The 16,140-nt window shown below is 44.7% G+C and overlaps 1 protein-coding gene across 2 annotated transcripts in view; it reads left to right on the top strand.

Moving 5' to 3' along the window:
• Nucleotides 1-16,140, top strand: part of EML5 (EMAP like 5) — a 294,191-nt gene that overhangs the window by 228,233 nt on the left and 49,818 nt on the right. The window contains exon 28 of one of the 2 annotated variants that reach the window (XM_026651427.1): nt 705-719. The exons of the other annotated variant lie outside the window; for it this stretch is intronic. Within the exon in view, the coding sequence (XP_026507212.1) occupies nt 705-719 (15 nt within the window). The remainder of the gene's footprint in view (nt 1-704; nt 720-16,140) is intronic. 2 annotated transcript variants of the gene reach the window in all.

The raw sequence follows: 16,140 nt of genomic DNA, 5'->3' as shown, positions 1-16,140 counted from the left end.
CCCACCGGGCCCCAGGCCTCCAACTCAAGTTGAGCAGAGTAGTCCGTCCCCTTTGGGACAGGCCTCTCTGGATGTCCGGATGCCGTCCACGCCTGAAGCCTTCCAGGCGGCCTGGGACGTCATGTCCATGCCGGTGCCCGGAGCGCTGCCGATGTCGGCCCCGCGCTCCAGAGGCAAGCCACCGCTGGGATCTCCACAGTCGCCTCCGGCCCGGTACCAGTCTCGGTTGAGGGAATGTTCCCGACGCCGATCACCGCCCAGCAACCACTCGGGGCAGAGTCCAGGTGGCCTTCGCAGTAAAAGTTGAATTCAGGCACTCAAAAATAAGGATATACCATAATTAAGATTATCCATGCAACTTAATTTGGACCCCTTGTCAAAAGTACAAATGCAATAAATTCTACAGCATTGTAAACTAAGTGCTGATCCAGCCCCCAATGAAGTCAGTGTGAAGATTCTCGTGACTTCAATGGACATTGGATCAAGGCCTAAAAGGTTAGGACCAAAACCTTCTAATTAGGGAGGCTGGAGGAGTAATGGAGACAGAATTTGATTCACTGCATTCATTTTCATTGTTTAGCCCAGATTTCTGCTGATATATTACTGCAATTCTGTTCTGTTCAAAAAAATTTAAAAATTTTCTTAAATATATACTAATTTTTGTTTTCTCTTTCTTCATTTTTCCCTTTTTGCTTCCTGTGTAGGCAAGGGGTAGTAAGGTAAGTTTCTTATCTTTATAATAATCCAAGATAAAGCGTTTTTATTACAAAGCTTTGAAAAGTAGAGTTGTACATTGACACAGCAATGAATGCTTAAAATAAGGTGCATTATGCAACATACTGTTTATTAAAATGGCAGATTGTTACTGGGCAGTGAAGGGATTAGGGGACAAATAAAGAGCTAAGTACACAGTGTGAGTAGCTGGGCTGGGCATGAGGTAGAAAAGCATGGAGTCAGGAGGACAAGTCTTCCCTCTTCCTCCTGGTTGAAGAACAGTTCTTCTGAGGTTACTTCAGTCCAATGGCTGAAGTAACCTCTATGGACCTTTCATGCAAACCCCTGTGAGCGAGAGAGATGTAGAATCCATGCTGTGTTATGTACCCTGGCCAAATACAACCCATGTCTGCCCGCTCCCACCCTTTGAGTGAAACCGGGATCCACATTGCACATGAGGAGGTTGAACCCCTTGCATGCCTGCCTGGCCCCCACTTGCACAGTGGAAGCATAGCGCTTCTATTGCTAAGGGCTCCTCTGCCGTATTGGAGAGAGCTGCATTGTCTCTTAGTACTATTCCCATTAACGCTATTTTGTTCTTGTTTCTGAGTATTCTTATGAAGGGAAAGCCAGTATTTCTCACTGAACTCCAGAACATATTGGAAAGAAAGCAGACCATACCTGCTCATTGCTGTGATAGTGCTCAGAAAGTATATAGTATACATCCCGATGCAAGGGTTTACAGTGCAGGGTTTGCATAAAGAGTTAATGAAGATCGTTCCTTTGATATTTTCCATTTGTTCACTTACCTTTCAGTTGAGTATACAATATACATCAAACAATAGGGGGTCTCTGATAGTCTGTGGTATGAGTAAAATTGATACATCTGCTTAAGTATTACAAAAAAGTTTAAAATATCACCTGTAAAAATATTTCTTGTTTTTACACCAGCTTTGACTAAATATACTCATAGGACCACAGAGATGTACTGAAGTAAAGTTGTGCTTCTGAGGGGCGGATGTCCCCCATTTAATATATATATTTTAAAACTTGTGTGTAAACAAGACCTTATATCTTAGAAGTTATCTTAACCTTTTTAATACATAGTGCAGCAAGATTAAATTTTTATATAGGGTAGAGAAAAATGAATATTACCAGGTAATGGAGGTATAAGACTATGTACATCTGTGATATAGGTATTATGACATTAATATTATTAATAGTATTATGGCAATACTCAAGATGTTTGTGATGGTAACTATGCCTGAGTTTTCTTTCTGGTCTCATGCATCATTTTTCCTATGTTGTGCTCCTTATATTTAGTAGATAAAAGTAATATAATTTTGTTTTACCTGCATAATTAATAATGTTTTGGCTTAACCGTTTTATTTCACCTTTGGGGAACAGTTCCTCTGTTTTCCCCCACAGGGTAAATGAGATTTTTGCAACTTTGTGGTGACTTTTCTACTGCTTGTGGTGACAATCTTGTATAGGCATTTAATATTAAAAGGAAGATGATTCTACAGATGTTTTTGAAGCTTTAAATATTTGGGACTATTTGTTCCCCTTCAGTGCAAGGGAACAAAAGGACAAAAACTAGAAAGAAAAGGGGTTTAAAGGTGTATGGAAGGGGTGGCTGGCCACATGCTGTGCTCCAACCTCATGACATAATTGCCTGCCATCCTGCTGTATAATTCCCATTGCAGAAGAGCAAGACAGGGAAAAAGTGGAATGGTCTGGTGGAACAGCTGCTTTATATGGCTTGTCTCTCAATGGAAATGGGTCCAGAAAAATTGGAAGGTGCAGCTGCTCTGAGCAGCATTAACTCATGCTATTAACTGTATGACCCCCAGAAGAGGAGTTCCTGGCCACTAATGACAATATATCAGGCAGGGGAGACAATGGCAACACATCAACTGTACCATCTATTCTTTTGTTCTGGGGATGGCAAGGAGAAGTGTGGCGCCAAGAGCCACAACTGCATATGGCTTGAAATCTTTGGGGTCTTTGCTATTAATTCCTGTGTGTCTTTGGCTGATGCAAGTAACTTTGGGTACCACCCCTTACCTCCTCCACAATGTCACTTACGCAACAGGGTGACAAGGAAATGTGGTGGTATTTTGGTTTTCCAAGAGCTGATAAACTTATAAGGTAAGTATTCTCTTACTATGCAGTTTTATGTAAGGAAAGCATGTGACCCTTCATTTTCACTGGAAACTCCTTATTTGGATATAGTAGGTGCCCTAGTAGGCATTTCCAATGAAAATGCAGTTTTGAAATATTCAAAAATGGAAGTGGAGAATTTTTTCTTTCTTAGTCCTGAATTCAAAATAACATGAGATAAAAATTATCATACAGTTGGGTAAAGTTAATTTACATAGTATCCTATAAAGTCTGAGAGCTTAAGGGAGTTAGATTCCCAGGTCCTATTGAAAGTTGGTGGAAGTTGTGTGATTAACTCCTTTTGATCTCTTTGACTGTGTCATCCTTAAGTGCTCTGAAGGTTGATATTAAAAGTAGAAATGGACCAAAACTTTACATTTCTGACCTGATGATTTTTTACAGAATATGTGGGTGTTATAACTCAGGGGTTTGGTTCAGCCTATACAGAGTTAGAGGTCAGTTGCAAAGTGTGAATACAGATCTGAATTTCCAGAAAATTTAGTGAGAAATTGGATGCAGTGCTTTGTTTTGGACCCATTTCTAATCAAGTCATGTTATTCTCTTGTGAAACAGTGTTTTCACATAGCTATGATTTATAGTTTGTATTGGTATGTTTATTGTATCCATTATTTAGAATGATAAAATGCTATGGACTGTAAGGCAACACTCACATGTGACATTTGAATGATTTATATCTTCTAAGGTGTGTGCATCATTTACCTATTTTTTCTTTGTGGCATTTTTATATATTTGATGGGTCACAAAAGACTGGGAAACCATTTTTATTGACAAACCTTTTCTAAATGTTTCTCTTTTCATCTGTATTGTTGGGTTGTTTTGTAATATTTGACTGGACATGTTTTCGTAAGAGAGAAAGTTTGGGGTTTTAGGAAAGTTATAGAATGGCTCATCATAAGAATGGACGTGTGAAATCAAGGGAGAATTGCCAGTTTGTATAATGCAATGAGCAGTATGCACAAATTGGACTGGCTAAAGTGCTATAAAAAAGCAGTGTTATTTTCCTGAAACTTAAGGCCAAGAATTTCAAAAGCGATCAGTGATTTTGGGTGCCTCCATTTTTGGATGCCCAAACTGAGATCCTTTTAAGGGGCCTGATTTTCAGAAAGTATTGATCATTGTATCCACCTGAAAATCAGGCCCCTTTAAGGTGTCTCAAATTGGGCATCCAAAATCATTAGCCACTTTTGAAAATTGTCGCCAATGTGTATTTCTCTGAAGTGACTCTTAAAGAATGGCTTCCTTAGGTTCCATGATTGTCTCTCAGTTTACAAGTAAAAAGGTACCAGACAACCCTGAAGATTCAACATGAAATATGTAAGTCAAGTAGGATATTTTTTTTCCCTGAGTCATGTGTCATCCCCAGTAATAAATATTTTTCTACAAGGTGGCCTATTGTTGAAGGCATTACCCGACCCCACTAAGAACTGTGAACCTTCCAGAAAAGTAGTGTTTGTTAGGACTATATGAGCACTCCCACATAGCTCAGAATGTTAAGAGCTGAAGTTGTAAGAGAAGTGAGGTCCTCACTAGCTTCAGTTCCTTCCTTTCCAACTATTGATTCTGGGACCAGCCACTATTATCAAGCTTCAGGCTGGCAAACACTGTGGGACCAGTTCTGAGGTTGATCAGATGATGAGGTCAGCACCATTGTCTGTGTCTGATGGTGGGGTATCCTTAGTGCCAGGGATTTAGATGATCTCTCTTCTCAGCCATGAACTGCATACTGCTATTTGTGTGAGTTCCTCACTGTCAGAGTGTCTCAGCACTGGGGGAGTCTCCAGCTAAGCCATCTCCTGTCAGTGCTGAATTTTCCTCCCAGTGTTATGCCCCATGTTTAGTGAAGTCTGTTTACTCTCTCCCTGCTGTCAAGCAAAAGGGCAAACAGAAGCTGATCCCAGATAGGATCTGCACCAGGGAACTTATTTCCATTGCGGAGGGAAAAAAAACTGCTATGGATATAGAGGGTACATCAATCATTGAAGGTCTGGGTTCTGAAGATACTTCTGATCTTTCATGGATGGCAATTCCCAGGATTCTGTCTGGTTGTCCCTACTTTGGAGACAGTGTAGTCTCCCAGTGATGATGCCCCTTTTGTCTGTCTTTAATTAGGTATATATGCTATAATGGTGCAGGGCATATGTGAGCACTTCATGAACATTAATTCTTCTTCAAGTGCTTGCTCATCTTGATTCCATTGTAGGTGTGCATGCGCCCACGTGCGCGGTCATCAGAGATTTTTGCCTTAGCGGTATCCATAAGGCTGGCCGTGGCGCCCCCTTGAGTGCCACATCATGCACCGCCGTTCCTACTCCCTTTCACTTCCTTCTTACCGCCCGAGGTCGTCAGTCAGAGCACCTTTCCTTGCTTGGAAAGGGCTAGCAGTTTTGTCGTCTTGGACTTGTGCCTTAAATCCTTGTATATAGTTATTCTTAGTAGTTAGTGTTAAGTACCTGTTAATAGCTTAGTTGTTAGTAGTAAAGGTCCCAGCAGGGACTTTGCCCCCGTAGGACATGGCCCGATCTCTGGGTTTCAAGCCCTGCACAGAGTGTAACAGGCCTATGCCTGTTAGTGACCCTCATGACAGTTGTCTCAAGTGCTTGTGGGAGGCACACACATCAAAGACAAGTGCTGTATCTGTAAGAACTTTTGGCCCTGCACGCAAAAAGAGTGGGATATTCAACTCCGAGGTCTCCTTATGGAGTCTGCCCTCTGTCTGGTGTCCGAGCCATCTCGGCATGACTCGCTGAGCACCTTAGCGTTGGTGAAGAGTGCACCCTGGCACCGGGCTCCACCCGGCACTACTCTCTGTCGCCGGTACCAAAAAAGAAGGCGCAAAAACACGGCTCCCCAGTGCTGGTGAGGAAAAGGAACTGCCTTGGGCCGTCTGCTTATTCCGGAGCCCCACAGTCAGCCTTCACCAGTTGGGGCCGTTAGCCCAGTAAAAGGTCCTCCTCCGACTCCTGCAAGCAGTATTGGACTGTCTTCCTTGACGGCACCGACACCAACACATGCTCTCCAGGCGTCGAAGGAGCACAGGCCTCCGCCCGCGCTGCTAGCGCAGCAGGTGCCACAAGCTTTGGCAAAGGCTCCCCAAGAAGGCAAGCCAGCTGAAAAGGCTTCCCAGGGAACAGTAGAGCGCCACAGATCCCCCGAGGCAATAACGTGCTCTCCACCTCCATGCTGATGGACGCCGAAGCCTCCATCCAGGTCAGCAGATACTCGCCATCAGTCGCTGGCACCATGGTCGCAGTCACCATCATCCTGATGCAGTTCGCTGAGAGGGAGGCGCTGGTCTCCCTACTACCAGCACTGATCACCGTCCCGCAGATCATTGTCTTGTTGCCAATCCCGATCACTAACGCTGTGGCAGCGTTCTCCTTCCTGCCTCTGGTCCCCCGGCACTGACCCTGGTCTCCACGCTGAAGGTACTGGTCCGTCCATGCAGGGCACCGGGCACCGTTATCGGTGGTCTCAAGGCAGACTCAGGCATCTACAGCCCCTCCGTGGTCTCCGGAGGGGGGTTCCTCCAGAAACGAGGGTCACTTCAGCCCATTGCCTAGACCCCAGCAGCAAGAATGGGCTACCGAGCCAGCATCAATAGTGCCGAGACAGTGGCAGCGGGGTCAGTGACCCGTGCATTGGCCTTGTTGGCACGCATGGGGAGTTCTAGTCATGGCTATCCCTCCTTCATCAGCTGCTGCCTCGGAGCACCATCTACTGGCAATGAGCCCAGTACCGGAGACATGCCTGGAAGCCAAGACTCGAGGGTGTGCCCACCCCTAGGCCCCCTTCCCTGGCAGAAGAGGAGGACCAGGGCCCCCCTCAGGTGGGACAATCATCTTCATCCCCAGACGAGGTGGTTGCGGGACCCTCCACGGCTAGCCTGCCTGATGAGTTTAAGGCCCACCAGGCCTTCCTCTGGTGGGTGGCTGAGAACTTGGGCCTCGAGGTGTAGGAGATGGCCAAGCAGGCAGACACTTTATTCAATGTCCTGTCAGCTTCTACCCCGACCCGTGTCACACTACTGGTGCATGACGGGGTCCTCAAAATTGCCAGGACCATCTGGCAAACATCCTCCTCCATCTCTCCCACCTCAAAACGGGATGAAAAGAAGTACTTTGTCCCAGCCAAAAGTTTTGAATATCTCTGTACCCACCCTCCCCCTGGCTTGCTGGTGGTCTCGGCGGCCAATGAAAAAGAGAAGCAGGGGCACTGCAGTTTGACCCCGAAAAACAAAGAGGCCAAACAACTGGACTTATTTGGAAGAAAAATTTATTCCACCACCAGTTTACGGTTTCGGGTGGCGAACCATCAGGCCCTCTTGGGCCATTATACCTTTAACTTATGGGACTCCCTCCGTAAGTTCAAGGAGTCCCTTCCTTGGCCAATGGCTCAAGAGTTTGACACTCTGGTACAGGAGAGTACCACGATGGCCCGGTGCGCACTGCAAATGGCCTGGGATGCAGTGGACTCGACAGCCAGGGTGGTAGCGTCCATGGTGGTGAAGAGGCGCAGCTCCTGGCTTCAAATAGCTGAACTTTCACAAGAGATGCAGGCCTCCATATCAATGTGAGGGAGCTCAGGGCAGTCCACCTGGCCTGCCAGGTGTTCTTGCCGCATGAGAGGCAAGGTGGTGCAGGTCCTGACGGACAATACAGCCGTGATGTAGTACATCAACAGGCAGGCAGGTGCCAAATCCTCAACCCTTTGTCAGGAGGCGCTCGTCCTTTGGGACTTTTGTGTGCGGCATGCCATTCATCTGGTTGCAGCCCACCTACCGGGCTCCAGGAAAGTTCTGGCAGATTGCCTCAGCAGGACTGTCTCGTCTCGCCATGAATGGTTTCTCCATCCGGAGGTGGTTGACATAATCTCCCAAAGGTGAGGAACTCCCCAGGTGGATCTGTTTGTGACCAGACAGAACAGGAAGTTCCATGAGTTCTGTTCCATCCAGGGTCTGGACAGAGGTTCTCTTTCGGACTCCTTCCTCATCCCTTGGTTGGGGGTGCTCATGTATGCCTTTCCACCTGTGGATTAACGGCACCAGGTCCTGGTGAAGGTCAAGCAGGACAGAGCAAGAGTTATCCTCGTGGCCCCCGCATGGCCCCGTCAGCACTGGTTCGGCATGCTATTGGACCTTTCGGCAGCTGCTCCTCTTCCCCTGCCTCTTCAGCTGGACTTGCTGTCACAAAACCATGGCAACCTGCTGCATCTGAACCTGGTGGCTCTGCATCTGACGGCTTGGCTCCTGCATGGCTGAGCACAGAAGAACAGGCATACTTGGCCTGTGTTCAGCAGGTTTTGCTGGGCAGCAGAAAACGGTTCTCATGCTGGGCTTTGGAGAGGCACCTTCAGGCCAAGCAGGCCTCGCTGAAGGAGTCTTGGACTACTTGCTGCATCTCAAGCTTCAAGGGTTGTCCCTCTCGTCCATCAGGCAGTCATCTTGGTTTTGCATTCCGCGCTCCAGGGCAGGTCTCTCTTTGCCCATCGTATGACGGTGAGGTTTTTAAAGGGTCTGGAGTGCCTCTATCCGCACATTCAGGATCCTGTCCCTTCCTGGGACTTGAACCTCCTGCTGTCCAGGCCCATGGGATCCCCCTTTGAGCCTTTGGCTACCTGCTCCCTCCTGCTGCTCTCCTGGAAGGTTTCCTACCTGGTCGCTATAACCTTGGCCTGCAGGATATCTGAGATCAGGGCACTCACCTCAGATCTGCCCTATACTGTCTTCTTCAAGGACAAAGTCCAGCTGTGCCTGCACCCAGCGTTTCTTCCCAAGGTCGTCTCCCAGTTTCATACTGGCCAGGATATATACTTCTCAGTCTTCTGTCCAAAGCCTCATGCGTCGGACAAGGAGTGCAGACTTCACACCTTGGACATCAGGAGAGCATTGGCATTCTACATAGATAGAACCAAGCCATTCTGCAAATCGACACAGTTGTTTGTGGCGGTGGCAGACAGAATGAAAGGTTGCCAAGTGTCTGCTCAGCGAATCTCATCTTGGATCACAGACTGCATTCACTACTGCTATGAGCTGATGAAAGTGCCCCCACCGGCGATTGTGACAGCTCACTCGACGAGGGCACAGGCATCATCGGCAACCTTCCTGGCGCAGGTGCCTGTGACGGGTTTGGTCACAGAGACCCCCTTGGGACTGTCACCTGATGTCCTGAGCAACAGAGGGTCCTGTGGCACCTTTAAGACTAACAGAAGTATTGGAGCATAAGCTTTCGTGGGTGAATGACCACTTCATCAGCCGCAACACGGCTACCCTTCTGATACCTGATGTGCTGAGATTACCTCTGAGCCTGTTTTTCCTGCCAGCTTGGGACTCCAGAATCCTGTCTAGTTGAGCCAGACACGCTACTCCACTGCAACCCAGGTCTGGTGCACACCCCCAAAGCTGCAGACTTTAACCAGAAATTGCTCAGCAAGTCACCTATCTCCAGCACCCAGATACCCAGCTCCCAATGGGATCCAAACCCCAAATAAATCCGTTTTACTCTGTATAAAGCTTATACAGGGTAAACTCATAAATTGTCTGCTCTCTATAACACTGATAGAGACATATGCACAGCTATTTGCTCCCCCGGGTATTAATCACTTATTCTGGGTTAATTAAGAAACAAAAGTGATTTTATTAAGTATAAAAAGTAGGATTTAAGTGGTTTCAAGAAATAACAGACAGAACAATGTACGTTACCAAGCAAAATACAACAAAACACGCAAGTCTAAGCCTAATACATTAAGAAACTGAATACAGGTAAATCTCACCCTCAGAGATGTTCCAATAAGCTTCTTTCACAGACGAGACTCCTTTCTAGTCTGGGCCCAATCCTTTCCCCTGGTACAATTCTTGTTAGTTCCAGCTCAGGTGGTAACTAGGGGATTTCTTATGACTGGCAGCCACTTTGTTCTGTTCCACCCCCTTTTATATCTTTGGCATAAGGCAGGAATCTTTTGGCTCTCTGGATCCCCACTCCTTCTAAATGGAAAAGCACCAGGTTTAAGATGGATTCCAGTACCAGGTGACATGGTCACATGTCCTGTGAGACCCCAAGCTTCCATTCTTTTCATCCTGACTCACATGAACACAGGAAGGCTTACAAGTAAACAAAGCCATTTACAACCAATTGTCCTGGTTAATGGGAGCCATCAAGATTCTAAACCACCATTAATGCCCCACACTTTGCATAATTACAATAGGACTTCAGAGTAATACTTCATATTTCTAGCTTCAGATACAAGAATGATACATTAATACAAATAGGATGAACACACTCAGTAGATTCTAAGCTTTGTAATACCTTACAAGAGACCTTTTGCATGAAGCATATTCCAGTTACATTATATTCACATTGCAAGCATATTTTCATAAAGCATATGAAGTGCAACGTCACAGTGCTGATCCAGGAAATCTGTCGGGTGGTGACCTGGTCGTCCATCCACACTTTCAATTGCATTATGTGCTGACACAGCAAGTTTGAGATGATGCTGGCTTTGGTAGAGCAGTGGTTCAGACTGCAAGACGGTAAACTCTGAGCCCCCTCTGAGGATTCTGCTTGTGAGTCACCTACAATGGAATCTACATGAGCAAGCATTCGAAGAAGAAAAAACGGTTACCCATCTTTTCGTAACTGTTGTTCTTCGAGATATGTTGCTCATGTCCATTTTATTATCCGCCCCCCTGCCCCTCTGTCGGAGTTGTTGGCAAAAAGAAAACAAGAAGGCTTAGGGACGGCGGCGCCTGATATACCAGAGCATGAGTGTGGCACTCAAGGGGGCACCACGGCCGGCCCTATGGATACCGCTAAGACAAAAATTTCCAATGACCACACATGTGGGCGTGCGCACGCCTACAATGGAATGGACATGAGCAACACATCTCGAAGAACAACAGTTACGAAAAGATGGGCAACTGATTTTTTATCCTCAGAACTCCCCTGTGTAGTAGTGAAGTATCATATCCATTTTACAGTTGGGAAACTGAGGCACAATAATATTAAGCAACTTGTCCAAGGTCATACAGGAAATCTGTGGCAGTGCAAGGAATTGAACTTAGATTTCCTGAATCCCAGTTCAATGTCTTCACCACAAGAACTTCTTTCCTCACCTTGGAGTAGTTATATGCAGATTCCCTTCTATTCTTGCCTGTTTAATCTATAGATGAGGTAATCATATTAGCAAAGACCACCCTCAACTTCATGGTGGTTAGGCAATCAGAAGGAACCAACTGAAAAGTCTGCTCCTTTAACTCACTTTTCTGACTCTCCCAAAAGGGCTAATGTGTGATCTCCTTCTTTGCCACATCTGTTTGTGGATACTGTCTTTTCTTCACTTTTGTGTATATCCATGATAACTCGCTGGAATCAGACGAGGAAGACACAGAGTGTGACGTCAAACAGTCTTTAACTATTACAAGAAAGCTGGCAGGTGTTATGCTTCTATTGATGATACCATCATGTCTATATCTGTTATCTCATAATGGCTTTCAGCAATCTATACCAATTACTGGTATAGATGTTTGAGTGCTTAATCTGGAGGCTGCAACAGTCCAATGAAAGACATTTCCTTTTTGATATACAGCTTTTGAAGGAGAAATGAAGAATGACTCTGCCTATCAATGAAAGCTGGTAGTACCTTGCTTCATTATAAGTGACTGAACCCAGCATCTCCACCATCTGTCACCAAGAAGGCAGCTGATTTATACCAGGTTTCTTACCAGGATTCCAGTATTTCTTTTCATGTGCAACTCCTGGTTGCTTCGTCTCTGTGGCCAGTGAGAGGACTGAGAGTTTCTGTAACGATGCCGCCTCTGGCAGAACACTTCTGGGAGTATTAATTTAGGACAAATTGCTTAGAGCAGGGCAGTTACAGCCCAAGGCTGGGGTTTCTCCACCTCTAAGGCACACCAAACCAGCCAGACAGAGAGGACTTTGGTTTTACCCCACTGGCTAACCATAAGTTATACAAGCAATTCCCTTGGACACTCCAGTTTCCTAGTATCACTACCAGTGCCACTCGTTATGGGGATGAATGGTTATGAAAACCAATACCCCAGTAAAAGAAAAAAGGTTCTCCCGATCCCAAAGGACCAAGCCCCAGACCCAGGTCAATATACAGATCAGATCTTACCCACAAATCACGCTGTTGCCAATCCTTTAGAATCTAAAATCCAAAGGTTTATTCATAAAAGGAAAAATAGATGAGAGCTAAAATTGGTTAAATGGAATCAATTACATACAGTAATGGCAAAGTTCTTGGTTCAGGCTTGTAGCAGTGGTGGAATAAACTGCAGGTTCTTCCTGCAAGTCTTCCTACTCAAGTCTTCGGAGTACATCCACAGCTGGGATGGGTCATTCAGTCCTTTGTTCAGAGCTTCAGTTTGTAGCAAGGGTCCTCCAGAGGTCAGAAGCAGGATTGAAGACAAGATGGAGGAGATGCAGCAGCCTTTTATAGTCTCTTGCCCTGTGGTCTCTCTTTCTTTGTTCCAAAGACAAGCTATCCAGCACATGGCATGAAAAAACCTTAGAGTTCTGTCCATAGGCATGTCCCTGCATGTCTTGCTGAGTTACAAGGTTTATCTGCCTTCTCTCAATGGGCCAATTGTATAGCTGAACCCAAATTGTTTGGGGTGTCACCCAGAAGCATAGCACATGTTTGAAATAGAGACAGTATAGAACCAATACTTATAACTTTAAATACAAAAATGATACATGCATACAGATAGCATAATCATAACCAGCAAATCATAACCTTGTCTTAGACACCTTACACAACAACCTTTGTACAATATTTGCTGCAAATATAAAACAGTGGTTGCAACAATGATCTGTACGGTCACAGTTTGTCAATAATGTCACAGTTTCCTAAGTAGCTGCTGTAATCCATTGCTTCTCAGCTACTGGGGCACAGCCTAGAAGTGGTTTGTGAAGAGAGGTCTGGTGGGTCACATCCCACATGTTGAAAGTAGCAAAATCCCTTAGTCAGTTGCTCCTTCCCTCCCATCTCTGTTGATGTGGGTGCTGCCTCCACCCCCTCCCAGCCACTACATAAATCCAGGCAGCTTGGCAGTTCTTCTGTCTATAGAGAGCTCAATTCCAGAGCAAGGGAAACATGCCTCAAGAAGATGTGTAACTGGCCTCACAGCCCTTTGAAGCTCCACTTCCCAGTACCCGGAGCTGAGAACCAAGGGCGGGAGGAGCGGGAAGAAGTTGTACTATTCCCTACATTTTTTCTCATCAGTGACCCAAAAACTGGCTGAAAAATCATCTCGTTGACAATCTTTTGTACCTGCAAGTTTGAGAACTACTGCTCCATTCTGTCTGACCTGTGCCAGAAAGATTGACTTCCTGGGCAGAAAGTTTTTGTCTTCAGTACACAGGAATTCCATGTTGCCAATTATCAGGATGTCATGGTGAAATATCAATTCCAGCATTAGGACTGGAATTAGGCCCTTTGCATGATCATATCCCTGAAAAGCAACAGGAAGTAGCAAAAGAGACTGCTGCTGAGGTCCCGTGGTTTCTAGACATGCTCGCTCTACTTCATATATTGCATTGATTATTTCAGGGAGAAATGTGGCATCTGATATCATGCTCCGCTAGTACTTGCTTAAGTAGTTGCCTGAGTCTAGCCCTGATCTCCATCTCTGTTATGTCCAACTTTTTCATATGGAGACTGTGTTTGAATCATGTCCATGCAACATGGAGTCAAATTGCCATGTGTTAGAGAGAACCCAGTTTGGACAGATGATCCAATTCTGCTCTATGCCATTTCCCCACCCACCCTTTCTCCATCCCTTTTTTTGAGATACATCAAAAAAGAAATGCCAAATCAGTACAGAAGGGAAAGACTTTTAATCAGTCTACTTTCTTTTTCCAAAAAACTGAATGTCCTTCATCCCATCATGTAGTTGAGAAAGTTGGACAATCTCTAAATGTCAGGAACATAGGAACTTGTTCAGACCTGTGATCCATCTAGTCCAGTAGTCTCTGACAGTGGCGAACACTAGATGTTTCAGAATAAGGTGCAAGAAACCCCCCAGTGGGCAGATATGGGATAATCTTCCCTCCCCATTTTAATCTGTAAAAGTCAGAGATTGGTTTAAGCATGAGGTTATATATCCCTTTCAATACTCTTTTTTTTTTTAACATTAACTATTATAACTCTGGAAATTCTTTATATCCATATCAAGGCTCAAAATAAGTTCAAATTCTGCATGCTGACTTTGCCTTCTTTTGCCTGTTAAACTGGTTTCAGGGCTCTTGACCTAAAAAATACATACTTTTACAGCACTATCACACCATCTCACCAAAAGAAGCCATCCATACTTTTGTGAAGGCAAACAAATACTCCGCTTTGTCTTTATTCTCTCTGTTAAGCGCCTGGCTGTAGTGGCAACATGATTCAGGCATCAGGGAGTATGTGTGTACCCATTCCTAGTTGACAGATTTATTTGGGCTTGCGTACCTTAGAGAAATCCCTGGGAAAAACGTGCAATCTGTTTAATTCCCTAAGCCTCAAGATAAAGTGAGCCTCAAGATAAAGTGAGGAATGTCTATCCTAAAATCTACTGAAAGAATATCCTTCATCTGGGCAATCCTGGATTCTGGTCAAACTAAGGTTTTCCTTGCAGCAGAAAGATTTGCCAATATTTGCCTAGTCCTATTCCTTTGGAAGGAGGGCCCTGAAAAATCTGAGATTTCTTCTTAAGTTGATATGCCTTTTAGTTTCCTTCATTTATGTGACAGCTTAAGCCTGACTGCAGTTGAAACCATTACTGCCAACAAATTAATCTCAGAGTAGACAATCTATGTGCACCTTTGACTGTTCCCTTGAAAGTTCCAATCTTTTATTGGTGGAAATGAAGACAGTGTTTTGAAGGAGTTGTCTTTCAGTCCTACATCCCCATCAGCAATAGTCATCGCAGAGGCCTGTTATCTGATCACAATGGTCCCTTCTGGCCTTAGAATCTATGAATCTAAAAGTTGGAGAGCTCACTTCTGAGAACTGAGAGTTCATGGTCACTGGAACATGTGGGTAGACAAACTCCACACAAATAATTGTGAGCCCATGGAATAATCTGCTCACAGGGGAAATCTCCTCCTAATTCTTATTAGATAGAAGTTGGTTTATGCTCTGAAGCATGTTTCTTTTATACCCCTTCCTATCCAAAGGTTAAAGTTTCTTTCAGAAGCAATGGAAATAATGTCATGAGCAGGAAAGAATCTGCTACCTTTCAAGGGAGTTCACATGAAGGATATACGAAAAGAAAGAGCTGAGGTCATTGAACTAGTCCCTCATTGGTCCAGAAGGCAAAGGTTTTTGGTGTCTGATAGAGGCAACCAAGGAGTCTCCATTGCACATGCAGGAAAAATCCCAGACCTCTGGAATCAGGGATTCCTTCTTTATCTGGACCTGGATCACCTGATAATTATCAGAACTAGGCATTGAAATAGAAGTGTAGTTGAGCAGGGATTCTCTATTAGTGTGATTGATATACTTTGGTCTATAGACAGAACCAGGAAATGCTACTCATTTATCTAGTCCCCAAATTTCACTTCTGGTATGAGGGAAACATGAAGAATCCCAAAGATCTGGTGATCTTATCTACAATAGAATTTCTCAGGAATGGTTTGGTCAGGATCCTATATCAAAACCATTCTTCCATTTGAAGGTCCTACGTGGATTTGGTCCAAAATCACTCCTTACATTACAAAGTTTGTTCTTTATATTGGGGGAATTAAATTCATGCCTATTATTTGATAGTAATAATTCTGCTTTATATTCTCCCCTTCCCTAAAACTTCTGTGATTCATGGCTTGATATCTTCCATGTGATATGAAAGAGGGGAGAAGCTGCGAAGCAGAATGAAAAAAAATTACTGCATAATTTCCTTTGTCAGCAGCTTCTCCCATTATTCTACCCACCCTGTTCATTTGTTGAATAACCAGAATATAGTTTGTAACTACATAAATAGCTTAAGTTTAATTAATATAATTTCAAGTTATTGTCTTAATGCTAGTAATCAGTAGTTGGAGTTCTTCTACAGCTTTGGCCTGAGGTGAAGGGATGATGCTTAGTTTTGGAGCTCCCATCAGTAACACTGTACTGCCTCTGAATTGATGGGTGAGGGGCATAGCCCATTCATCACCAGAGCATCTAGGTGTCAACTCCTGATTACTAACAGGAGTGGAAAAATAGTAAGCTAACTTTTGTCACGAACATAAACAGTTATGACCTAGA

Source organism: Terrapene carolina, unplaced genomic scaffold (assembly GCF_002925995.2).
Source record: "Terrapene carolina triunguis isolate 2854851 unplaced genomic scaffold, T_m_triunguis-2.0 Scaffold96, whole genome shotgun sequence".
Lineage (NCBI taxonomy): Eukaryota > Metazoa > Chordata > Testudines > Emydidae > Terrapene > Terrapene triunguis.
The sequence above is the reverse complement of the archived record's forward strand: the minus strand, read 5'-3'. Positions and strand labels throughout refer to the sequence as shown.